The sequence below is a fragment of the Maylandia zebra genome, linkage group LG18 (genome assembly GCF_041146795.1).
Source record: "Maylandia zebra isolate NMK-2024a linkage group LG18, Mzebra_GT3a, whole genome shotgun sequence".
Taxonomy (NCBI): Eukaryota; Metazoa; Chordata; class Actinopteri; order Cichliformes; family Cichlidae; genus Maylandia; species Maylandia zebra.
In genome coordinates, this window is record NC_135184.1 from 22,096,772 (window position 1) to 22,123,468 (window position 26,697).

A 26,697-nucleotide genomic window follows, 5' to 3' on the forward strand; every position below is an offset into this window, starting at 1 on the left:
TGTGTCATGCCATGTCCTGAGCCTGAGAAAGGCGACCAAAAGGTGTCTGCAACGTGTAACTCTCAGCAGCAGACTTCAACCTCAAGACCCCCTCTCAGTTTCGACTTTGGTGAATCACCACTATCTGAAGAGTGGAAAGAGAAGATAGCTGAAAAGCTAAACACCTTCTCTGATGTTTTCTCACACAATGATCTTGATTTTGGGCATGCCACACATGTAAAACATCACATCAACTTAAAAGATGAAACCCCCTTCAAACAGAGATCTCGCTCGATTCATCCCCATGATTACGAGGCAGTTAAAAAGCACTTACAAGCCCTCTTAGATGCAGGCATAATCAGAGAATCTGAATCTCCATTCTCATCACCGATAGTGGTGGTCCGCAAAAAGAATGGTGATGTGCGGTTATGCATTGATTTTAGGAAGCTTAACTTGCAGACCATCCGCGATGCCTATGCCTTGCCAAACTTAGAGGAGTCATTTTCTGCTCTTGCAGGATCTCAGTGGTTCTCTGTGATGGACCTTAAGTCAGGGTACTATCAAATCGAGATGTGTGAAGAAGATAAGCCAAAGACAGCCTTCGTGTGCCCCTTCGGCTTCTACGAATTTAATCGTATGCCCCAGGGAATAACAAATGCCCCAAGCACTTTCCAAAGGCTTATGGAAAAGTGTATGAAAGACATCAATCTGAGAGAAGTGTTAGTCTTTTTGGATGATTTGATAGTCTTTTCCAGTTCCCTTGAAGATCATGAGACCCGACTCATTCATGTTCTTGAGCGACTCAGAGAGTACGGGCTGAAACTTTCGCCCGACAAATGTCGTTTCTTCCAAACATCAGTCCGTTATCTAGGCCACATTGTATCTAGAGACGGCGTAAAGACTGATCCCGAAAAAACTGAAGCACTCAAGACTTGGCCGAGACCCCAAACCTTAAAAGAACTCCAATCGTTTCTTGGTTTTACCGGTTATTACCGGAGATTTGTCAAAGATTACTCAAAAATTGTCAAGCCCCTCACCTCCCTCACAGCTGGCTATCCTCCGAGACGAAAGCATAGTAAAAACCCACCCAGTGATCCAAAGTATCTGAACCCCAAAGAGCCCTTTGGTGATCGTTGGGGACCAGAGTGCCAGAAATCGTTTCAAACTATTATTGAAAAACTCACCACCTCACCAGTCCTTGGGTATGCTGATGCAAAGCTACCTTACCTGGTACACACAGATGCCAGTACAACCGGACTTGGGGCGGCTCTTTATCAAGTGCAGAATGGAACCACACAGGTTATAGCCTATGCAAGTCGTGGTCTATCCCGTAGTGAAGCTAGATACCCCGCCCACAAGTTAGAATTTCTAGCTTTAAAGTGGGCCATAACTGACAAGTTTCATGACTATTTATATGGAAACACATTCACAGTCATCACCGACAACAACCCATTGACTTACCTTCTGACCACAGCAAAGCTTGATGCCACGAGTTATCGTTGGTTGGCTGCATTGTCCACCTATAACTTTGACATTAAGTACAGAGCTGGGAGACAAAATCTTGATGCAGATGGACTATCTAGGAAACCACATGACAAACCTGAAGACGATCCAGTTTTTACCCAGGAATGTCAGCGCATTGATAAGTTCAGATCCCATCTCTTGTCCTCAGTCAAAGATGTCGAGCTCCAACTTCAATCCGATACCATGATGGCAGCCTGTCAAAGATATATGGCTATGGATCAGACTGAACCCTCTTGTGCTCTAGTCCAGTCACTTGCCATGTCTGCAGGTGCCATTCCAGACATGTTTCAAGAAGAAGGCAATGATAACAATCTCCTAGCCTTACCCAGATACACCCATACTGATCTTGTCAACCTGCAGAGAAAAGATCCAGCCATTAGTAAAGTCATCAAGCTGCTGGCAGCTGACTCACGTCCACCAGCCGATACTAAGTCTGAGTCTCACGATGTTCTCTTATTTTTAAGGGAGTGGAAACGTCTTGACCTCCAAAATGACTTACTGTACCGGAAACGCCAGTTGGGGCCAGAGACCTTGTTGCAGTTAGTCCTTCCTGATTCCTTACGCCCTACAGTTATGCTTAATCTTCATGACAACATGGGGCATTTAGGGGTCGAACGCACACTGGAACTCATTCGGTCACGTTTCTACTGGCCAAAAATGGCAGTTGATGTCGAAAAGAAAGTGAAAGCTTGCGAGAGATGTGTCCGTAGAAAAGCCCTGCCAGACAAGGCTGCTCCTCTGGTAAATATTAAAACTTCCAGGCCCATGGAGCTAGTCTGCATGGACTTCCTCTCAATAGAACCAGACAGTAAAAACACTAAAGATGTCCTAGTGATCACGGATCATTTTACAAAGTATGCTGTGTCCATTCCAACCAAAGACCAGAAAGCCACCACCGTTGCAAAGAACTTATGGGAGAACTTCTTAGTTCATTATGGCTTTCCAGAGCGACTTCATAGCGACCAAGGGAGAGACTTTGAATCGCGTACAATCAAAGAACTGTGCTCTCTGCTCGGTATCCGCAAAGTCCGAACAAGTCCTTATCATCCTCGTGGCAACCCTGTTGAGCGATACAATCGCACATTACTCAGTATGCTTGGTACCTTGAAAGACACCGAGAAACATCACTGGCGTGACTTCGTAAAACCACTTACTCACGCTTATAACTGTACAAAAAATGATGTAACAGGCTATTCTCCTTATGAGTTAATGTTTGGTAGACAGCCTCGCTTGCCCATTGATATTGCCTTTGGCCTGCCACAGCCAAACAAGCCACAGTTGACTCACTCTCAATACGTCAAGCAGTTGAAAAGCTACCTCGAACAGAGCTACGAAATAGCCATCAAAAACTCCCAGAAAGTAGCAGACAAAAACAAGAAACGGTTTGACAAAATCATCCGTGAATCCACACTACATGTGGGAGACAGAGTCTTGGTTCGAAATCTCCGCCTGAGAGAGAAGCACAAATTAGCGGACAAATGGGAGCAAACAGTGTATATTGTTACCAAACAAATGGAAAACTTACCAGTATACACTGTAAAACCAGAAAACGGAGATGGACCCAACAGAACGCTCCACAGAGATCTGTTACTTCCCTGTGGATTTCTCTCACCAACAGAGCATGAACCCGAGCGAGTCACAAAAACTAACAGACCACGCACAAGACAAAGTTCAGCTTTGGAAGTTGACTCCGACCAAACACTTGAGGAAGAGGAAGATGAGTTTTCTTACCCTGAACCTCCACAAGTGAAAAACAGACATTTTTACCAAGTATGCGCCATACCGCCAACCCAAGGATTCAAACAAAACAAAGATCCTGTAAATGATAACGAACAACCTAACACATTACCGGACATGACAGACTTACCTGAAAAGGAAACTGAGAACGAAACTGAAACATACTTACCTGAAGGCGAAATTGGAAGTTCAACTGACACCAACTTACCTGAAATGGACCGTGAAACAGACCTACCTCAGACAGAACGTGAAAGTGGAGCAAACGTATCACCAAGTGAAAGTGACACAAGCCTACAAAATAACACACCAAGTGAGTCTGAAACAGACACTCGAAAAGACAAAAATGTTTTGTCGACCAGTTTGTCAGATTCACCGTTGTCAGAGAACTCAACTCATCAACTTTCACCTGAAAGACAAGTTGAAAACGATGATGAACCTGAAACCTTGCAAACAGAAACACAGATCAGAAGATCTGAAAGAATTCGCCAACCATCCCAAAGACTCACTTATCCTCAGCTAGGTAACCCACTAGTAACAGTGGTTAAATCACTCTTTCAAGGATTGAACAAAGCTTTCATCGATTCCCTTGCTCATGATGTTACCTATTCCACCAGAGCCATGCACGGGGACGTGCATGAGATTTAAGAGGGGAGGATGTAACCCAGTGAGTTTACACGACTCAGTAATGCACTACAACATGTTATTGTTAATTGGGATTTATCATTACTCTGTTAATCACTGAGTTGATCAAAAATAAATCAATAATAAAAGATAAATACTATAAATATAAGAATAAAACCCAAAGAGTATATTTAACACCCCTACTGGTTAGGAAGGAACAAGCCCCGCCTTCCCCTGCTCTGTACGGTCACGTGCTCAGACACAGAGAGAGACGGAGGTGCACGAGACCATCACTGATTTTCACCGCCAAGCTTTTCGCTGGAAAATAACTATTAACTTGATAAATTGAGCAAATATCCATACCGGAGATCTGCATGGACCTTGGAGAAACGGACCTGATTTATTGTGAACATTTCGGACCTTGAAACCATCGCGGTGAGTCAGAAGCTGTTAAGCTAACCTTGAAGCTAAAAAGCTAACAAGAAGTTAACAGGGAATATAATGGCCCAATTTCAATGTTGTAGATCTGCGCGGGAGCGGATGAAGTGGACAAGATCCTCTCTGAGAGTTGAACAAGATCCTCTCTGAGAGTTGAACATTAGAAGTGTGCTGGTGAGTTAAACTGGGACTGGGCGAATCAGGCTAATTGAAAAGCTAACTAGCCTAATGCTCATAGCTGTAGCTGACCACGTTTTCACTGTGGGAGAACACACGGGGTTTCTCACTGAGTTCAGCCATTTTGAGCACTCAGCTTGTGTGCTGATGATGTTCTAGTATTACTTGTTGAATATTAAATGCACTAAAATTAGATGATGGAATAAGTTAATGTTGATCTTAAAGGTTATGAATCTATTTTATTTTGTTACATTTGATGCTCGAGTGGCACTGGATAGATGTCCGTGTGTATTCTTACTGTGCTGATACGTTACCACATACTGTAAAACTACAGCCTGTGGGTTTTTGTATATTCTTTTGGTAATTTTATTCTGTACATTGAGTGTAAATAATATATTGCTTCATTGCTATGCAGTGTAAAGCAATGCTCCTGTAATTCAGTTAAAGGGCAATACTGTAAAAAAATAATCTACCATAGTTTATGGTTTATTTCTGATTTCTGATAGAAATGTGCACCTTGACGATAGAATAAGCTGATTGTGATTTAAAGATTGCATTCATGATTAAGATGCACTGTATAGACTATAGTTAGAAATTAGAATTAATGTTTTGTGCTTGTTTTGTTATAGCACTTACATTATTTACATATGGCCATGTATATCATTAGAGTGTGAACTGAATTAGTAATAGTCCTGTTGTTTACAGGCTAGGTTTTTTTTATGGGATCGTGAGACCTGGATCTCTTCCTGACGAGGAAGATGGCGAGCCTTTCCCTTTGAACCGAACCGAACCACAGCCATTCTGAGTTGGCCCAGAAGGGCAGGTTGCTCTTCTCTCACGAACAATTGCAACAGTGCGGTAGGACGAAATCGCACCAATCACAAACTTTTGACCTGTTGGATTTGACTTGACTGAACACTGACTATTAAGCCGGCAAGACTGACATATCTGAGCTCAGATAGGATTCTGACTGTTATTATTATTGCTGTCACTGTATTTTATTTTATGTTTTCATTCCTGTTCATAAAATGCTGTTAAATTGTTGCTAAATAGTTTAATACAATTCATAGCAACTTTACCTGTGGCTCCAGTCATTCTTCTCCACGCAACTCCCTTTATCCCTCCTGCGAATCTAGCTATTGGCCCATTCTCTCCATCTTACTTTAATTTCCCCTACCCTATCCTGTACTTGGCTACAGAGCCATTACAAAATGTTTTTTATTTTCAGCCATTCTATTGTAGATTTGCTGCTGTGCCTCCCTGGGATCACATTCCTGGTCCAGTTTAAGCCAAGCTTTCGCTGTCAGACAGATGGCCTAACATTTGACTCTAGAATACTTTGGTGTACAGAGGAGTTCACGGTCAACTCAATGACTACAAGGTGCCCAGGTCCTGTTGATGCAAGACAAGACTAAATCATCAACCCTCCGCCACTGTCAAAGAGCCCACCACCAAACCAGTACATGGTTCCTGTGGTCCTGTGGTTTGTTCAGATGCAACTCTTTCAAAAGCGTTTTGTTATTACTGCAAGCATAGGTCAACATCCAAAGCATCTGTTCTAACATTCCCACGAAGTCTTTCTACAGTTTCAGGACTATTCAGGTACAGTGTCGTACTCTTTGACTAGAGTTTCATTAGTCCACCCCTGTGCATCCATGAGAACAAGCCCAGCACACATTCAAGCACATTCAAATTTGTAAATGTGTGTTATAGGTGGATAAAGCACTACAACATTGGCTATAATCTCTTTTTTTGTTTTGTTTTTTGCCAGACCGACAAAGAAAGTGTCACAATGGAGATGGAGACAGAAAAAAGGGCTTTGCTGTGGAATAGGCGCTATCAAACATGCATCTCAGGGGTTTGTCAAAGGATGACAAGCAAGGCAGATGGTAAAAGTGGTGAAATGCAAAGACTGCAAAACATAGACTCAGTTGAGTCACACTAAGAAACAGTAAGATGAAATATAGACAGTGCCAAGTGACAGCTAATGTGTGCAAGAGTATATACATGAAATAGTTAAAGGTGATAAAAAATGTTGTGGTCTGAACAGCTGCTCATGAAGCAAATATCCAAAAAAGCGATTATCATCATTATTTTGAGTCTTGTGAAAATTAATTATTATTGGTGCACATGCACGTGATATAAAATCTGTCAGGTTAAAAAGACATATAAGTGGATCCATATTACAAAATATAAACTCTGGCTGCCTTTTGTTCCTTTCTCTTTCATCATGATCCCACACTGCTTCAATAGTGTTGACGTCTGACTCTAGGGAGGCCAGTCAATGACTGATAGTGTTCTATTGTGTGTTTTTCTTTATCCAGGTATGCGTTCACTGTGTTGTCGGTGTGTTTGAGATCACTTTCATACGAGCTTGAAGGATAAACCGCCCGCAGGGGCGTGCTGGGAAAATTGATAAAATAAATTACAAATGTTGTATTGTTCGATACATATGCGTACTGAACCGAAAGCACTGTATCGAACGGTTCAATATCGATACGAATATCGTTGCACCCCTAATATATATATATATATTCGTATCGATATTGAACCGTTCGATACAGTGCTTTCGGTTCAGTACGCATATGTATCGAACAATACAACATTTGTAATTTATTTTATCAATTTTCCTTCTGACGATGCTGTCTGTGTTGAGCGCTCAGTGAATCTGTGTTCGACTACTCCGCCTAGGCTGCACTGTCAAGCGCAGATCCACTGAGCGCTCAACACAGACAGCATAGTCAGAAGGAAGAGCGCAGGGCAAGCTAGCAGACAGAAGTTAAGCTCTCCTTGCAACAGGCAAATTGAACGTCATTCAGATCTGGCGTTTGGAATTATTTTGGTTTTCATGTGAGGTATGACCCTGAAGGTAAGCGAGTCATGGACTAAAGTAAAACAGTATGTTGAATGTGCCATGCAATGCTCAATTACATTGGTGTGAACTAGTGTGTTAGCGCAGTTAGCTCGTTAACGTGTTGGCCGTCTAGCCCCATGCACGGAGTGATCGGCGGTAGCTCGTTAACGGAGATTTGCCGTGTTGTGGCGTTAAGGTCATTTCAACGAGATTAACCTGAAAGCACTAGTGGGAACACAACGAATATGACTGCACATTTACGCCGACATCATCGTAGTGCAAAGACAAGTGGAAGCAGACAAAAAAAAAGCAAGCATGCTACTAACTTTAGCCGAGTCATTTAGACAGCTGTTAGCACATGATTCTCCTTATGCTGCTGAGAATATAGCCCAGAAGAAGCGGATAGTATAGCTTTTATTTTGGAAAGAGACATTTCTCTGTAATAAACTCTCTTTTCCAAAGATGAGTGATTCCTCAATCAGATACAGGGCTTGCAATATCGCTAGCCCGATGTCCCGGAGCTAGCGATTTTTTCAGTCGGGCTACCAAAATCTATCTCTTCCCTGCCCGTCGGGCTATTGTAGGAAAAATATATGTCAATGCTTCTGCATTCTTTCGGAAATGTAGCTGGGTAATTATGTCATTGGCATCGGTGAGCCACTGTCAATATGTGACATATTGAAGTCGCGTTTGAATTTGCGCTTGTTTTTTTGCTTTCACTTTGCAATCGTGCGAACTGTGTATAGAGACCGACAGCACTGATCTGTGAGTGATGATAATTTGTGCACCAATTCCTCTGACATCGTCTTATTAATCGTTAGCTTACTATGCAAACATGACAAGTGAAATCTCCGGCAGCAAGCTTAAACATGTGAGAGGTTGATCGTGCAGAGAATCGCTGAGCTTATGTGAGTCCGTGTGTAAAAGCATTTCAGTTCTGCTGAGCCAAACAAGACAGGTCAGGGTGAAGAAGTGACAGCCAAAGAAAAGCTTACCACAAAACGGAGAAGTTATGACAAATCAGACTATAAGGCAAAAAGAAAGTGCAGCTTTATGGTTTCATGGACAAAAGAATTTCTGTGGCTGCAATATGATGAGCTAAATAACCAGGGCTGCACATAAGTGGTCCGCAGGTGCGCATTCGCTGTCAAAATAAAAAACACGCACAAGGGTTAGGGTTAAATTTAAAAACTGTACTTTTGAGTTAAAATATATATTTATAATTTTAATAAATGACAAATTAAAAATGCATGAACATTTTTTGTATCGAAAACATATCGAACCGTGACACCAAAGTATCGAACCGAACCGAACCGTGAATTTTGTGTATCGTTGCACCCCTAAAAAAAAAAAAAAAAAAAAATATATATATATATATATATATATATATATATATATATATATATATATATATATATATATATATATATATATATATATATATATATATATATATATATAAAAATTGTTTTTAAGCCTGCCACGTCTTCTTTTGTCTTTTCTCCTCCACTTGCCCTATATCTTCAGTTTTTTTAAGGACACACTGTACACCGTGCTCAGATATGCCAAGGTTTCAGCTAATAGCTCTTTTGGAATTACCTAATCACTGCAAAAATTCTATTTTATGCCTGTCAAACTGTGTTATCTTTTGCCTTGTTTGCAGATTCATTCAACATTCAGCATTCTTTTGAAAATGGCCAGGTATAAGAAAGTCTGGCCGCTTGGAAGCAAAATATAAAGAAATAAGGTGTGGCTCAAGGATTTTGCACACTACTGTCTGTTGGCTTGTTTAGAAATAAATTGCTTGGGCAGCTACGATATTAACTTACAAAATATTCCACATTCTTCTCACAAGTATAGTATAATATTGTTTTCTCTCAGATCATTTTCTGTACTACTTTTAGTTGCATGGTTGTGCACTGTTTTGTTTCTTGTATCACGCTTGAGTGTAAAAAGCCTTTAACGCCTTTTCCCATTGTTCTCCACTGCTGATTACTGAATAAATAGCTTTTAATCAAGTGTGGGGTGGGGGTTTAAAGAGGTATTACGCAAACAATAAAAATACCCACTGGTGCAGATTATAGCTTGCAATACTTGTGATAAACGCTAGGGGGAAGCAAAAAGCAGATGTGACTGTTGAGCCTGCTAGAAATAAATAAACAGAGGAAGTGTGTTGTTTACGCCTACTCTGGGTTCAAGATGGCTACTGGAGACAACAGCGGCAGGCCTCCTTGCCTCAGTTTCTCTGGTCCGGGTCCTTTGGGAAACAGCCAACCCAGCAACAGTGTTTTCTCCATGCCCGCATCCAACGGCGGAGGGGTCGGTGCAGCTGGGGGGCCGCAGGGAGCCGCGAGGCGGCCCAACCCGCAGCTTGGGCCTGGAGGGGGAGACGGCAACGGTGTTTCGACCGGAACTCAACCGACTGCGCAGAACTCCCTGCAGCAGCCCGTTGCGGCAGGTGCTGCGGCAGCCGGAGCAATGGCCTCTCCGGCGTCCAACATGGCAAGCACCGCGGCGTCAAACGCCTCTCCGGCGGCGGCACCGACGGCCACTCCGGCGGCCGCCTCCGTGCTGGTGTACCGAGAGCCAGTGTACAACTGGCAGGCAACGAAGAGCACCGTGAAAGAGAGGTTCGCTTTCCTCTTCAACAACGAGGTGCTCAGTGACGTTCATTTTTTAGTGGGCAAGGGGATGGGAGTTCAAAGGATACCGGCACACAGGTAAGAGGATTAAGTGGGGGGGAAGAGGCTCTGCAAGCAGCTCTGCAAGCGACTTTATCCCTGCCTCTGTCTCTGCTGCTGTCAGGTTCGTTCTGGCTGTGGGCAGCGCAGTGTTTGATGCCATGTTCAACGGGGGAATGGCGACCACGTCAACGGAGATCGAGCTCCCAGATGTGGAACCAGCTGCCTTTCTGGCCTTGCTAAAGTAAGGAGCCGAGCGTCTTTAACACGACGCTCACCTTAAAGTGGGCGTGGTTTTATACCGATCAGTCACAACATTAAAACCCATGACAGGGATGGGCACCTGACAATGGGACCTGTGAGGTATTGGGATATGTTAGGCTATGGGGGACGGTCAGCACCTGATTGTGGCTTCTTGGAAAGAACAGAAAGTAAGGACATTTGTGTTTGTTTGATTTCTTTCTTTGTCTTATACCGTTGGGGAGCCTTCTTATTTCCCTTTAAGTGGTGCCACGATTGTAAGTTGTGAAAATGCATTTGTGGATTGCAGTGATGGAAAACTTGCCAAATCTGGTCTGGGGCTGAACTCTATCCTCCAAGATGACCGCACTTGCTCCCACAGAGTGGGGTTTATCAGAGACTGCCTCCAGAATTTGGAAGTAAAGAGGATTGAATGGCCGGCCTGCAGCCCTGATCTCAACCCCACTGAACCCTTGTGGGATCAGCCTGGACATGCTGTTCATGCCAGAGTGACCAGCACAACTGCACTGGCTGATATTCACACTCTCACCTCTGCTGCTCAACCCACAAAAGCATCTTCCTTACAAATGTGGAAATAAACAGGCTTTTTTGTGTTTAGTTGATAACTTTGTGTTTAGTTGATAACTTAATTGTTGTAACAATGGTATAAGGATTTTGCCAAGAAGCATTGTTACAACAATTAAGTTATCAACTAAACACAAATTTCCTTACTTTTTTTGCTAAGTTTAGAAAAGTGGGTCGGAGCATCTCCAGCAGGCCTTGGCAGAACTGGGAACCCATAAGATTAAGCAGTGAGTTAGTGACAGGGTCATGAATAACCAAAGGCTCAAGGGGGAGCAAAAACACATAAATCTAAAAATTGCTGTAGTTGCTGGTTATGATAGATTGGTTCATTGCAGCTCATTGAATACTGGTCATAGTGGCCGTGCAGACTCCTGCCCACTGACAATAGCTTAAAGCAGGCATCAGAACTGCATCAGTGGAGGAATGTGACCTCAGTCAATAAACGTGTTGAGGTTAGAAGAAGGTAAGCTGGCAGGTGCAGTGAGCCAGAGCTGTTTGGTGGCAAGATATTGGCCAGGTGCTGTTAATGTTGTGTCTGATCTGCTGCTATTCATAATCGTAATTGAATATTAGGGCATATACACATGCACAGTAACTGTAATGCAATAACATGTGTAATCTGCCATCTTCCTGCAGGTTTCTCTACTCTGATGAAGTCCAGATCGGGCCTGAGACGGTGATGACCACACTCTATACGGCAAAGAAGTATGCAGTTCCAGCCCTGGAGGCTCACTGTGTGGAGTTCCTGAAGAAGAACCTCAGAGCAGACAATGCTTTCATGCTGCTGACACAGGTATGCCTTTGAAAAATGGCTCCACCTTTTGGCTTTTGAGTGCGATACTGTATTTTCAGCATTCCTGTGCAGAGCATGTGTTAACGATTTAGTCCATCTTATTGAACTTCAAGTTACACATGTCTAAGCATAAACTACGCTACAACCCTTTGCAGATTGCAGCTGTCATCTTAAACCTTTAACTTATCTGTGTATTCAAAATAATTTGTAATTTCAGGCACGGTTGTTTGATGAGCCACAGCTTGCAAGCCTCTGCTTGGAAAATATTGACAAGAACACTGGAGACGCGCTTGCCGCTGAAGGCTTCACAGACATAGATCTGGGTAATTTGTCTTTGTTATTGTGAGCGCCATTGTGTCCAAGTTTTGTATTTCAGAGTAACAGTGTAATATTTTTTTGTCATCCTTTTCTTCTCTAGACACACTGGTGGCAGTTTTGGAGAGAGATACTCTGGGAGTGAGGGAGGTGCGTTTGTTTAGTGCTGCAGTTCGTTGGGCCGAGGCCGAGGCGCACAGGCAGCAGTTGCAGCCAACGCCCGAAAACAAGCGTAAAGTCCTGGGAAAAGCTCTCACGCTCATCCGGTTCCCTCTCATGACCATCGAAGAGTTTGCTGCAGGTCGATGGGAACATTTTTAATCAGTTTTTTAAAAAGCATTTCCCTCTCCTATAAACACACACTGTGATTTAGTCTTTGACGTGTGTCCTCGGGTTGCATCCCTTTCCCTCCAGGTCCAGCACAGTCCAGTATCCTGACTGACCGGGAGGTGGTGAGTCTCTTCCTGCACTTCACAGTCAACCCGAAGCCACACGTAGATTTCATTGACCGCCCTCGCTGCTGCCTCCGCGGAAAGGAGTGCAGCATCACACGTTTTGGTCAGGTGGAGAGCCGCTGGGGCTATAGCGGCACAAGTGACCGCATACGGTGAGTCAGGAGCGTTTTAAAACCATAACTATAGATTCTGTCTTTTTACGAAAAACGTAAAATATGAAAATATGGCGTCATGTATAAATATGACAAGTAATTCAATAAAAGGTTAATAAGGTGAATGAGTGAAAGTATTAAAAATACTATTAAAGTATTTTTCAAAATACAAAATCAGTCAAGACTACATAATTTAAAAAAAAAGACTTTTTAAAAAATTACTTTTTCCATCCACTGCCATTAACTCAACATCCTCATTGACAGTATAATCAAATTCACCATGTTCTTTGAAAAAAATGATAAGAAGTTTATTGAAATGAGGCCTGGATGTAACTAATAATACTAACAGTGGTCGTACGGCCTCAGTTTGATGAGCTTTTTCTATAATCACATGCAGTACTGGCTAGAAAACTAAAGAAGGAACATGTTTATATTCTATATATTTGTTTTGTTTTGTTTTTTTGTTATTCACAGGTTCTCTGTAAACAGAAGGATATTCGTGGTTGGTTTTGGGCTATATGGCTCAATACACGGACCCACAGATTATCAAGTCAACATACAGGTATGGTCTTTAAAACCTTTCTCTCTAAACATATTCTTGTTGGTTTTCCTCCTTGGTGTGAATATGATTATCGCAGTTGCGTATGGCCCAAAAAATCTGCACCCTTTAGAGACCCTTTGGAAAAAGAGGAACCCTTGAACTGGTTCAAAAGGAACCCCAGGGTAGTTTTTGGTGGTGATAATGTGATCAAACCTCAATCCAACCCAACTACCTGGTGTACCCTGCAAGTTCAGCTAGATGCCTTCTTGTAGCCTGGGATGCTTTATATTCTGGGATGCAGCACAGTGCACAAACTGTAGCAGCTAGCCAGAGAATGAACTGAGGCCTCACTTGGAGTTGGAGACTTTTATCCATTGGTTCAGAGCACATCATCTTCTTCCCATGTTTATTTTTGTTAATTGCATCTCAGGCAATAAGTAGACCGAACAGTCTCACGTGGTTTGTAATGATGCATTTTGGTCCGCTTGGAGTTTTCTCTTCGGGAAAAGAAATCACACCATTTGGTAAAAACTGCAAAGTCCTCATCAACTGATTCATAGCACAGTAAACAAGCAGTTATTGTGAAAAGCTTTTCTGTCTGGTTGTAATGGAGGTGGTATATGCATTTTCCAGATCATTCACACAGACAGTAACACAGTGCTGGGGCAGAACGACACAGGCTTCAGCTGTGATGGCTCAGCAAACACCTTCAGAGTCATGTTCAAAGAGCCAGTGGAGATCCTACCCAATGTCAACTACACTGCCTGTGCCACACTCAAGGTATGTAATGTCAAAAACATTTAATACTTGAAGCAGGAAAGCATAAGTACTGCACTGTTCAGCATATTTTTCTAATTTGTTTAATTTTTTACATTTTGACCAGGACATGTCCTTCACTGTACGTATATAACAAATATGTAGGACTGCTTTCCTGCATTTGCTCAGTATGTCATTTAATACTTTTAGGCTGGACAACTGCAATTCATTACTATCAGGCTGTCCTAGAAACTCCTTGAAAAGTCTTCAGTGGTTGATCCAAAATGCTGCAACCAGACTGCTGACACGGACTAGAAAGAGAAAGCGTATTTTTCCCATACAATCTTCTATTCATTGGCTCTTCACACCATATAATTAGGGCTGACCCTGAATCATTTAATCATTAGTTATTATCAATGTCTGGCTCTCTCTCTCCTTTGGTGTTTTTTCCTCTCTTCCCCTCCCATCACCCCCAACCAGTCATGGCAGATGGCTGCCCCTCCCTGAGCCTGGTTTCTTCCTGTTAAAGGGGAGTTTTTTCCTTCCCGTTGTTGCCAGGTGCTTGCTCATAGGGAGTTGTTTGATTGTTGGGCTTTTCTTTATTCCCTGTTGTTGTGATTTGGCACTATATGTGAATAAAACTGAGTTTAATTTTCTGTCTTACAGGGTCCAGACTCTCATTATGGCACTAAGGGAATGCGAAAGGTAACTCACGAGTCGTCATCCACTGGCACAAAGACATGTTTCACCTTCTGCTACGCAGCAGGCAACAACAATGGAACCTCCGTAGAGGACGGACAGATTCCCGAGGTCATCTTCTACACATAGTCACCTCAGACATTGCAACAATCTTCCATCAAATGTGACAACCGTGACACCAGCGAGCGCAGGGCCGCACCTCAGCAGCTGTACTGGGGACTAATCTGTCAGACTTCATACTGCTCCCTCCATATCGCGCACAACTGTTGGCAACATGGGAAGGCAAACAACCTGGAAGCGTTGTAGGTCACTACATGGGTCAAAGCTTGTCATTTGAGATGTCTTTCTCCTTCTCAGTGGCTTTCCTTTATCCCATTGTGTTATATTGACACCAGCCTCTGAAATTGACTGGAACCGACTCCACTTAGAAACAAGAGGGAAGGAGAAGCCTCTCAGATTATTCACAGTATCAGTGTCACTGCTGTGGATTGATAAAGGCTTAAACTGTATGATTCCTCTTTCTGTGCTCCACAGCATTAACACAGAGGAGAGTCTCAACTGTATGAATGTACAGTTTATCAGATTTGCCAAGAAAAGATCCTCATCACTGTTTAGTACAGACTAGAATCCCACATTAGCTGTAACTTCCACATACTGACAGACCTCATAGGCTTTATGAAATCTTGGTAAATTTGAACCAAACTTCATGTTAATCTTAACAATATGGTTAGGGGTAAGAATGATTACTTTTTGGGTTTCTACATACAGTACAATCTGTGATTTCTTGTGTCCTTGCTTGGTAGTTGCCTATATCCAAGATAACCTTGCACTTCTTGGCCTTGCATATGTTAATTTGGTTGTTGTATGGATGCACACTAACTCTTCAGATATGTTTCTTTTATGCTTTGTTTTAAAAAGTGTGGGTGGAACAGCTTTCCCGTCTCTGTATGGAAGTGAGAGGGTTGTATATTAAAGTGGCATTTATTAACATTATATATGTAACTTGAATTGCGCATTGATTAAAGAGTGAAGAAAAAACAATTATCGTCCTTGTATTTTGTCTGCAAAATGGAGAGAACTGGAGAAAATCTTCACCCACAGTGTAAAATATTTGACTCCCCTAGTCTGAAGGAAATAATGTTCACCTGCAACCACAGACAGAACATATATCATCCTCTTAACTACCAGACCTCACTTACTGAAGTCAAATTCAAAGTAAGCAGAGAAAGGAGAAAAAAAAAGTGAGCAAAACTTTTTTCTTTTTACCCCTATCTGATAATCATCTGAGTTTTATTAGATCATTGTTTTTGTCAAATTTACATTTAAGACCAAATACATTTTGTTTTCTGGTTTAATCCTAAAGAAATGTTTATATATATATATATATATACATATATATATATATATAAATAAAAAAATAAATAAAAGCAGGAAATAGAGAGAAAATCTGAGAAGCAGCAGAAAAAACCCTCGAGCAAAAACAACATTTTAGGAGTCACATTTTCATCATGAGTTGTTTTTATTCATTACATCCACTGAACAAACGTCCATTCCAGTGCGTTTCACTTCTATAACACTTTTATTGTGATTGCCACGCTTTAATCTGGCCATGATCCATATAAATATGCATTATTGCAGCAGTATCACAGTGCACTGTACAGGCCCAACCCGGCAGATACGTAGAAGGAGAAGGGGGACGATGTGAAGGAATAGAAGAAACAAGGAATTGATAATACAGCTGCTTTGATCCAATTGCTCCCCCAAACCCTTGCCCTAGGCACTTGGTGTACTGTAGCTGTGAAATGAAAAAAAGCATCGCTGCTTCCACTAGCCTACAATGGAAGCTTAAGCTTTGTTTCTGCTCCGCGCTCAAAGATGAAACAATTGGTGCGATGTACCTTTAAGCCTGTGCAAAGATTTGAAAGTGCCCACGGGGTAGGGTTTAGAGAATGATTTGGTATTTTCTAATCCGGGGTGAGTGGTTACAATTTGTCCAAGTAGTTGTCGAGGGCAGGTATGCCCTCTTTCAGACCTTTGCGTTTCCTAATTTCAGCGACAACTTGGCAGGGCCTGCTGGCAGGGTCGCTGGGGTCTCCCTGGAGAATCTGCCAGTGATCAAATACGCACTGGGGGAAGGCCTGGCCTCCAGTGTTACTGCGCAGGTCAGCTGTGAACCCTGGAGGTCAGAAAAACAGATAAAAGCATTATTTCAAATAGAATAGCTTCATATACAAAGACAGCAACTCTGTCAGCTGAAACTAAGTTGCTGGATATGCCCTTTACATTTGTCTTAAACATGTTTGTTGAGACATTTACCAAGTTTACCAAGCATGTTTAAGATACCAGACTGAGATGATTTGAAGATGGGTGAGGTGGCCGTAAAGGGATGGACATGGTCAGCAACAATACTCAGGAAGGCTGCGGTGTTTAAATAATACTAAGTTGGTACTAAGGCATCCAAGGTGTGCCAAGAAAATATTCCTCACACCATTACACTATCATCACCACCTCTTCTGCTACTGTAGCCCAGCTGATGTGTTGTGCATTCAGAGATGCTTTTCTGCATATCTTGGCTGTAATGAGTGGTTATTTAAGTTGCCTAACTGGATGTTTTATCTTTTTCACACCATTCTCTGTAAACTCTACAAACGCTTATGCAGGAAAATCCCAGTAGATCAGCAGCTTGTGGTTCCATCTGGACCGAACAACCATGCCACAGTCAAAATCACCTAAATCACCTTTCTTCCTTATTCTGATGCTCAGTTCGAACTTCAGCAGGTTTCTTGACCATGTCTACAAGCCTGAGGATAAGACGCTGCCATGCAACTGATCAGTTGATTCGACAGTTGTGTTGATAAGCTGTTAAACGCTGAGCCCGATAAAAAGGCACGTGAGTGTATATCTTCACAAACATTTCAGAGATCCACTTTAGCTTTTAGACCTCTCCAGTCCCTCTTTTACCTAAGCCCTCCTTTCCAGCTGAGAGTTAAAACCCACCACAAAAGACTGCAAGCAGTATCGACTGAAACTCACCAAAGGATTCGTTGACTGGCAGGTAGGCTTTCACCACAAACATGGGCGTGCCCATCACTTGGGATTCCTCAAAGACATGACCTCGTTTCCTGTTCAACACGCCATAGATCCCACCGACAACCTGCTCTGGGCACTGCATGGACAAGAGGCACGGCCACAGATAGTTACTAAAGTTACTAAAATGTTTTTCCTTTCAGAATATAGAAGAGCTCCAAAAAATTACAAGCCTGTGTTCAAGCAATGTCCAGGCGCCCACTCTAGTCCAAACACCAACCTGAATCTCCACAAGATAAACCGGCTCCATGAGCCGAGGCTGAGCAGTGAGCTGGCAGGCGTACAGGACCCTGCGAGCTGTGGGAATAATTTGTCCTCCCCCGCGATGAATGGCGTCTGCGTGCAGTGTCACATCATGAATGTCAAAGCGAATTGCGCGCATGTTCTCCTCACACAGTGCACCCTGCAGGGCGAGGACAGAGACAGGAGTGTGTGAACGCAAGGTTATAAATAGCTAGCTGTTTTACAGTCTAATAAGAATTTAAAATGCAACACGAGTATGAATTAATTAGCTGCCCACCTCCTTAGTTGCCCACTGGAAACCAGCCACTACGCTGTCCTTGATCTCATTGAGGTATTGAACCCCTTTTGTCATGTCTATCAGCAGGTTGGGCCCGGTTCCATCTGGACCGAAGCACCAGATCTTCCTGGCTTCTGTCACCTCCCACTCATACTTGTCAGCAAGGTAACGTGCACGGGCTTTGAGCTCCTGCCGAGCAGTGACATCCCCTTTCTCGATATCTTCAGCCAGGCCGTCGGGGAACGGACGGGACTTCATGAAGAGACGATTGTGCTTGTTGGGGGACTTGGACAGACACAGCTGGTCGGATTCTTCCGTCACCGTCTCTCTGTAAGACACCACTGGGTCGGATTTCTACAAAGAGGTAAAGAATTGGTCAGGATTGATGGTATGAGCAATATTTCAAAAATATGGGAATAAAATGTATATATATTTTTTATTTTATCTAATTCTAGCCCCACATAATCAGTAAGGCTATGTAAAGCTCTTATGTTTAGCATTTGAAAGCTACTTGTCCTAATTGAGTGGTTGTCAAACTGTGCACAAGCAGAGGAAAAATATTAAATGAAATTAGCAAATAAATATGATTGATGTCTGCAATCACAAGTTTTATTGTGATTAAAAGTGAACCTGGATTATATGTAGTCTCAAGAATGAGAGAGAAAGAAAAGGCAAGATTAAATCAGTCCTAAGGGGTTGAAAAACAAAGCTCGTGCAGAAGTAGCAAAAACTGCAGTTCCTCTAGTCACCACTTGAGGCTGGCTCCAACATCTAGCCAATCCCCTTAGACCAGGGGTAGGCAACTCCAGGCCTTGAGTGCCGGTGCCGAGGAGGTTTTAGATGTGTCCATGATCCATCACAGCTGATTTAAAGGGCTAAATGACTCCTCAGCATTTCTTGAAGTTCTCCAGAGGCCTGGTAATGAACTAATCATTTGATTCAGGTGTGTTAACTGAGGGTGCGATCTAAAACCTGCAGGACACCGGCACTCAAGGCCTGGAGTTGCCTACCCCTGCCTTAGACTAACATGTTAAAATGGTCAACTTTACTGCATTAAAAAGCACATTTATAGCCTGGTTCAAAAAACGGTTCTGGCCTTTATGAAGAGTTACCCCACTTATAACAACTCTGAGTGGGGTGATTATTTTTCTTTAATAACTCATCTACCCTAATAATTGATTTGATAGGCAGCTGGAGCCAGTCAGAGTCCACTAGGCCTCATCCACTACTTCAAGTCATTAAAGTGGACCTCTTCTTTTTAATGGGTTACCTGATTAATATTATTGCTTGCTGTGTGGTACAGACCACCCATCTATTTAAACACAACAGTTTAAATTGTATTCAGGTTTATAGTTCGGATTGTCTGTCGTGAGGCTGCTTTTCATATATGTGACGTAAACAAATCAGTACTTGTAATAGCTATTAATATTAACCTTGCATCAGTGACCTGTCTTGCACCTTGCCAGTAAACCTCTACTCCTTTGCTCACCTTCAGTGGAATGCAGGCGTGGTCCTCCTCCAAGTCCTTCAGGCAGATCTCCAGGTGAAGCTCTCCTGCTCCAGCGATGATGTGCTCCCCGGACTCTTCGATGATGCACTGCACCATGGGGTCTGACTTAGCCAGACGCTTCAAGCCCTCCACTAGCTTGGGCAAGTCAGCAGGATTCTTGGCCTCCACGGCCACTCGGACAACAGGGCTCACGCTGAACTTCATCACTCTCATGTTGTGGGCCTGAAGATGGAATCGATGAGTGATAAGACTAGATTCTTTTAAGGTTTGTTTTATCAGGAAGCCACACCAAATAATGACTCCGTGTTAATAGCTATTGATTCATTTGTCATGCCTCGGTTTTTAAACTAGAGCACACTCTGTGTAGATACAGAACAAAGGGAAAGTGACACGCTACCTGTTCAAAGGTGGTAATAGTTCCAGTCTTAACCAGGAACTGGTCTACTCCAACAAGACCCACGATGTTGCCACAGGGAACATCTTCAATAGGCTCCACATAGCGACCCATCATCAAAATAGTCCTAGATTGACGTGGTGATAAAATAAGAAGGATATAAAAAAAAAGAAGAAAGGGGAGTCACACATTCTGAGCTTTTCCTACTATCTTGGACCTGTACTGTGTACAGTTTGTAGATAAACATGCCCACCTCTGGATGGGTTTGATGTAGAGGTCTTCCTTCTTGCCAGGGGTGAAGTTTGGCCCCATGATGCGCACCTTCAGCCCTGTGGACACGCAGCCAGAAAACACACGGCCGAAGGCATAGAAACGACCCTTGTCACTGGTTGGGACCATCTTGGAAATATACATCATCAGTGGGGCCTTAGGATCACAGTTCTTAATACCTGAGAAGAGAGTTTCGAAGTTGTGAATTTACCACAGTCAAAATAAACAGTGATAATTCTTCTAAAGCTACTTAATAATAATACAAATACTTTTAATTGAATTGAGTCACGTGAAGGTGTTCTACTGACCCATGGCAGCCTCGTCATCTCCGGGCCCTTCGTAGAGCAGCTCACAGCGGTATTTCTGCGCAGTGACGGGGGAGGGCAGGTGGATGGTAATCATCTGGAGCAGGGCCTCTCCGGCAGGGAGCCAGCGTCGCATTACAGCCTTCAGCAGGGGCTTCCCCTCCTTCTCTTTGTCCTCTGAGTCAAGTTTGACATCCAGCTTTTCAATTAGCTTGGCTGTCTCTTCTTTTTTGAAATTCATGATGGCATCAAACACCTAAGAGGTCAATGAGAAAAAGGACAAAAAAAAAAAAAAATTAGGGCATTAATCAAAGGCAGTGACTTTTCAGACTCTACTTAAAGTCTAATCATCTTAGTTTGGATCCAGTCACAGTCTGGATCTGAAATGTCTGAAATTTAAGAGCTTTAAATCCCCTTTAAACAATGTTAGAAACATAAAAAATACACAATTTGCTGAAATAAAGCATCTTTAGTACATTCACCTTAAAAATGGGATCCAAAACAAGCTGGCAGAAAGTTCGAGGTAATTTCTGACCATCGGGGCCGGTGGCGGTCTTACTGAATTTTCCAGCACTTGGATCGAAATATCTGGAAAATGCAATGAAATTATTATATAAAAATATGTTGCCTGAATATCACTTGCTGCCCACTGTCTTGTATTAATGCTTAAATTTTAAAGAACCACTAAACACCACCTGAACATTGACACAGAAAAAGGGGTGTGGTCCATGTACAAGCATCCTTCTTAACACATGCAGCACCTCTGATGTACCACACTGTAACCAGAGAGGGCACTGTACGTGCACTCGTGTTCACCTTTCTCCCCACAGTTTCTTCATCATGTCCTCCACTTTCTTGCACCTCTCTGCTGGTCCCAGCTGTGCAACTCCTTTAGCAGCAAACTTAGCCACATACATCTCAGCGAACTGCTTCAAGGTGAAAGCCCATCCGTGGAGGCCCGAGCCAAAGCCAACTGTTCCAATAACAGGGTCAATCTGAGGAATAAATGATAGCATTCATTGTAACTACCCATATATTGAAAGTTTTAGAAGGTATTTTACCAGCGTAAGTATGTATTCACCATAATGTTCCCCATGGGTCCACCCTCATCCTCTCCATAGGTGGAGATAATGACGTTAACGTTCTCCACAATACGCTGGAAGGTCTGATAGAGCTCATCTGGCTCCAGCTGCAGCTCAAGCAGGGCCCGGTCCATCTTGTTCATCATGAGAACCGGCTTTATGCGCTCAGCGATGGCCTGACGCAGTACGGTCTCGGTTTGCACGCACACACCTGTCAGTGGAAACAAACAGGTAAGCCTCAGTGCGTACGAGTGTGTATGTGAGTGACAGGACGAGTGTTTTATGTCTAATTACCTGAGACACAGTCCACCACAACCAGGGCTCCATCAGTTACTCTAAGGGCAGCGGTGACCTCAGAAGAGAAATCAACGTGACCCGGGGAATCGATCAGGTTGATGAGGAAGCCGTTTCCGTCTTTGCTCTGCTTGATAAACGCCAAGTCGTTCTCTCCAAGCTCATAATACATGGAGATGGCCCTGAAAGAGAGTGAGAGAACATAGAAAAACCTTGAGATGTGTTAACTCTGCACTGATAAATTTAACGATTTATGTAAATAAATCTCAAAAACTGCACTCACACGGATGAGTCAGACCATCCTCTAATAAAAGAGACAGCAAAGACTTTCAGCTGCTACTAAGTGTCCTGACTGCATAGATTTGAATTAATATTTGGTGATCTCTGCTGGTGCATTTATTATATACAAACATCCATGTGTAAATCTCTAAAACAGTGTTTTTTAACACCTCTCTAAATTTGGAACAGAGAAACAATTCTGCAAGTCAAATATGGTACTTAACGTGTGTCGATAAAGTATAACACCACGAGCAACTTACAAATAAAACAAGTGCTGTGATTATGAACCAATCAAGTATGAGATGCATGTTCCAATTAAATACACAGCACAGCCCGCCGCCTTTAGAAACGATGTGTACCTTGAGGTTAAAATACATAACACAATTTCATAACAATGATGAACTCAGTATGGCACAAATATTTCTTATTTTGGTAATGTACTTACTATAGCCCTTCTTTTTATCGGACATATATGCCCTACAAACACAACCAAACAGGGAGATCTGACAGCTGAAGGCCAAGTACGTCTTCTTTTTGAGTCAAGGTCTTAGTATGATTGATGAGTTATTATGTGTACCCAATATTTCCTGCCAAAGATAGAACAGTATTGATCGCTTCCAATCAGTATATTTGTCTATGACACAGACTATATATAAGGGATGGCCACACTTGCCAGTCGCAACCTGAAATACTCTTTACGTGCTTTATTATTTATTATCCTCAAAGTCAGATAATAATTTTAAAAAAGGAAGATCAAACTGTATAAAATAAGACTTGTGTTTAGAGAACGAGGCCACAAAGTCATCAGGTAAATGTTTCCTGAAGCAGCATTGTCATTTTCTTTTACACTTCTTCACAATCAAACATCTTTTGGAACCAAAGAAGTCGCCCCCTGCTGGCCATTAGAAAGAATGCTGAATTTTAGCTTCACATTTGAGAACCCTAAGCAACACCCATGTCTCTCCTCTGCATTTTTACTCATTGATTAAAGTTTGAGTGTGATGTCAGCGTATAGAAATATCAAAATCAAACCCACACAGATCTGATCAGGCAGATGACGAGAATTTGGGAGGTTGAACGCGTAATAAAAATATTTAAATTAACCAGTACTGTTAGGATAAATTATGAATAGTTCCTGCTACAAACACAAAGCACATACGTAGATTTGATGGTGATGCAGCGCTCCTGCTCGTCTTTGCGTGTGTCTGTGAAGCGGGTTTCTCCGGCACGGGACGATGCAATGATCCCCGCTTTGGATACCAGCGAGTCGGTCAGCGTGGACTTCCCATGATCCACGTGTGCGATCACGGACATGTTTCTGATGTTGGACTTTTTGTCCATGATGGCACGGATCTGATCCACCGTGAAGTTCACCTGGAGGGAGGGTTGGAGATTTAGAAGGGGAGAGGAGCAGGGTGGCTACAGTCATCCATTTCCAACTAGCACAGGCTCATTTTATTCATCATATGCATCTATTTCTGTCCACTACCAGCTCTCCCCAGCCGCTCCGAGAAGAGTTATAAAAAGAAAGACATGTTTGAAACTGAACCCAGGAAGAAGGAGAGTGGACACCGCTTAAAGACTTTACCTCCTGATTTCCAGAATTACTGAGTCACCATTCACCATGTGGCAACTGAGTGGGGGTGAACGCAATGTACCACAATTGCAAGAAAACACGGTCTCTTGATTTTAGACCTTAAACTAAATCTACAGAAAGAGTGTTAACCACTAAGTTTGCTATTTAATGTGTAATATATGAAGAGGGCAGTCCTCTAAGATGACAAGATGACAGTTTGTCTAGCAGTGGGTTGTTAAGACTATATAAAACCATCCCCATAATCCTCTGTAAATAAAAAATATGAAGAAAACAAGGTCCAGTGTCCCTCAAAGCTTTCCTAGCAGAACAAATGTATTCATCAATTCAGAAATATCACACTGGATATATAAATGAACACAACCAAAGACTCTTTTGGTGAAATAATTCATTTTTACATCACCCACTGCTGCAAAACACTCAGATGAAATGCGGTGCAGCTCTCTGAGTGTGACGTAGTGCAGCCTGCCTATATGTAATAACACGTTTCCATCGCTTGTTAAATAAAAAGCAATGACGCAATCTCTTCTAATCAAATGAAAATCTACATTTCCCCCCCACACACAAACAGAGCTGATGACATTTACATTAGACATGCCATGGCCATGTGCGTTCCCTCTGTGGGCAGCTGTATTAACGTGATATTTCTGCGGTCATGCCAGAGCAGCGTGATATTAAAGGCTTTGCAGTGGACGTCACAGTGAGAGCTGAGCGGCCCGTGCACTGGAGGCCACAGCCCTGCGTTATCGGCCGGCTGTTGCGCATGTTATAACGGCGCACAAACAGAGCCCTTATCCGATCACATAACACCACCGGGCATCGGCATCCATTTCACGGACCTGACGGGATCCGGTGCGGCTGCAGTCGGAGCCTACAACTCATAACGGTTGTTGGGTGCAGCATTTGACAGCGTGTTTTCCCTCGCTGCTACAAATACATTAAAGGCATCATCTATACATTTAAGGCTCTAGTTTCACTCACCATGTTGTCTGCAGGTCGTGGGTCTTTATGTGCGACGGGTTATTGCCGTAGTCGCTGCCTCTGAGGACAGGCAGTCCCGGTGGTGACAGGAGAGGCGCTGCTGCTGCTGCTGATGCGGCTGCCGTGTAGCGGTGTCCGGTCAGTGACTGCAGCTGCAGGGGGCGCTGCAGCTCAGCAGCCCGTCACATATCACATGTCCGTGGCGCTTTGCCATGTTATCCTAATACGTCCATGCTGAGTGCGTGTGCGCGTGTGAGTGCCCGGCTGTGTTTGTGAGTGCGTGAGAGTAAGAAGGGCGCACTTCTGTTGACTTAACCATGTATGTTTGTGCCTCCAGCTGCCACGAAAGATCCAAAACTTAAGAACATGTACTTTTGTACAGTTGATATTTACATTGTTAGAAAGTAACATAATCGAACCAAAATGCACTAAAGTGAAAAGATAAAGTGGTTTGGCAACAGAGATGACCACTTTCTAAAGGAGGTAATACCAACTGAAGCTTTATTCAGTGATTAGTTTCTATGGCTTCAGCTATACAGACAGACAAACCTTTATTGTAATCCAGTCTATACACAAACAGTGTATAGACGCGAAGACACGTTTCCTGTGCAAACGGTGCGGTAAGGTCCATATAAAGGATACAGAATTAATTAAACATAAATGTGGATATCAGTATAAATATATACTGCACATTAGATTTCTTTGCGTTAAAGCTTTAACTCAACATTAAAAAAGAGCTTCATTCGAATCACGCATTTCTGTGGTATAGCATTTGATAACATAAGTCCAGATTTTATAGAATTTGTATTGCTATTTGCTGTGTTTTGAGTAAATACTAAATATTTTGTGTATGGTTTTGGAATATCGTTGACACATTGATTGCATTTGAGACTTACCACACTACCACACCTATATATTGCTTTTGGACTTAAAAACTTTTATTTATTTGTTAATTTATGTATGTATTTATTAACAAAAAATACATTTATTTCTTTGTACACACACAAAAAACAAAATTCAATTCAATTCAATTTGTTACAGTGTGTACTGGCCTAATTGTAATCGTAAACATATGAAAATTCCGCAGGATTTCACTGTCAGTGCATCTGTTTAACCACACCGTCTGGTTCACTTCTCTTTAGCCCACCTAAGGAGCCAACGATGCATTAGAAAGCATGTATTACTGTTGGTTGTTTGCTTGTATTTCTCCGTATCTTAGCGTGCAGCTGCTTCTGGGCGTGTCAGTGAATGACGTTTAGCAGCACTTGGAGAGTGCGATGCATGCTAGAGCCAATTTCACAGGAAAGCCTTATCCGCAGCAAAAACTGAATGTTTCCTTCCTTTTTTTTCCATGCTCCGCCTCTTCCCCCCCAAACATTTTGATGTACACCTCCGTCTCTGAAATATCGATCCCCGTGGAATAAAGCAGGCCACTGCTAGACAGGGCGCCGTAGCAGTCCTCCACCAGCTGAGGGCAGAGCAGGACAAAACATGTTTGGGAGGTGCCAAGATATGTGGAATGGGACACTGAAATGAAAACTGAGTAATGTAAAGAACACATTTAATCAATCTGGTGCAATAATAAGTAGCTCTGCCACTGAAACAATCCCTCCCCCTGTGATAACAATTGTTGGGGAGGGGGTATCTTTCTTATTAAACCAGTGGACTGTGCTCTACATGTCCAGAAAGGAAATAACTGAAAAATACATTATTCGTGGGTTTCCCATAATAAGCACATAATGGGCTCTCATGAGAGCAGATGATTATTATCTCTAAAGAAAGCTTTACTCATGAATTTCAGATGAAGATAAAACCACAAAGCAAACGATGCTGC

The 26,697-nt window shown here is 42.6% G+C and overlaps 2 protein-coding genes across 2 annotated transcripts; one reads left to right on the top strand and one right to left on the bottom strand.

Annotated features, from left to right (window-relative positions):
- The first annotated feature begins 8,993 nt into the window (after window positions 1–8,993).
- Window positions 8,994–15,588, top strand: btbd2b (BTB (POZ) domain containing 2b). The gene is made up of 10 exons (XM_004542490.2): window positions 8,994–9,077; window positions 9,530–10,050; window positions 10,136–10,255; window positions 11,473–11,629; window positions 11,847–11,952; window positions 12,048–12,245; window positions 12,359–12,551; window positions 13,026–13,113; window positions 13,726–13,872; window positions 14,515–15,588. Exons 2-10 carry the CDS (start codon window positions 9,530–9,532, stop codon window positions 14,674–14,676), a joined length of 1,692 nt encoding a protein of 563 aa, XP_004542547.1. The 5' UTR covers window positions 8,994–9,077; the 3' UTR covers window positions 14,677–15,588.
- A 459-nt stretch (window positions 15,589–16,047) lies between these two features.
- LOC101482186 (elongation factor 2b) lies at window positions 16,048–25,014 on the bottom strand. The gene is made up of 14 exons (XM_004542491.3): window positions 24,864–25,014; window positions 23,448–23,662; window positions 22,010–22,191; window positions 21,715–21,926; window positions 21,450–21,628; window positions 21,116–21,221; window positions 20,637–20,889; window positions 20,312–20,507; window positions 20,062–20,185; window positions 19,644–19,886; window positions 18,155–18,508; window positions 17,855–18,037; window positions 17,581–17,713; window positions 16,048–16,723 (listed from the first exon to the last, which is right to left on the bottom strand). Exons 1-14 carry the CDS (start codon window positions 24,864–24,866, stop codon window positions 16,530–16,532), a joined length of 2,577 nt encoding a protein of 858 aa, XP_004542548.1. The 5' UTR covers window positions 24,867–25,014; the 3' UTR covers window positions 16,048–16,529.
- Between the last annotated feature and the right edge of the window lie 1,683 nt (window positions 25,015–26,697).

Excerpts from the sequence above, each read along its gene's own strand:
- btbd2b (XM_004542490.2), top strand. The coding sequence starts at position 9,530 with ATGGCTACTGGAGACAACAGCGGCAGGCCTCCTTGCCTCAGTTTCTCT. Across the intron at positions 10,051-10,135 it reads CAAAGGATACCGGCACACAG|GTTCGTTCTGGCTGTGGGCA; the intron begins GTAAGAGGATTA and ends TGCTGCTGTCAG. Across the intron at positions 13,114-13,725 it reads ATTATCAAGTCAACATACAG|ATCATTCACACAGACAGTAA; the intron begins GTATGGTCTTTA and ends TGCATTTTCCAG.
- LOC101482186 (XM_004542491.3), bottom strand. Across the intron at positions 18,038-18,154 it reads TCCAGTGGGCAACTAAGGAG|GGTGCACTGTGTGAGGAGAA; the intron begins GTGGGCAGCTAA and ends CTCGCCCTGCAG. Across the intron at positions 16,724-17,580 it reads GCCAGTCAACGAATCCTTTG|GGTTCACAGCTGACCTGCGC; the intron begins GTGAGTTTCAGT and ends TCTGACCTCCAG.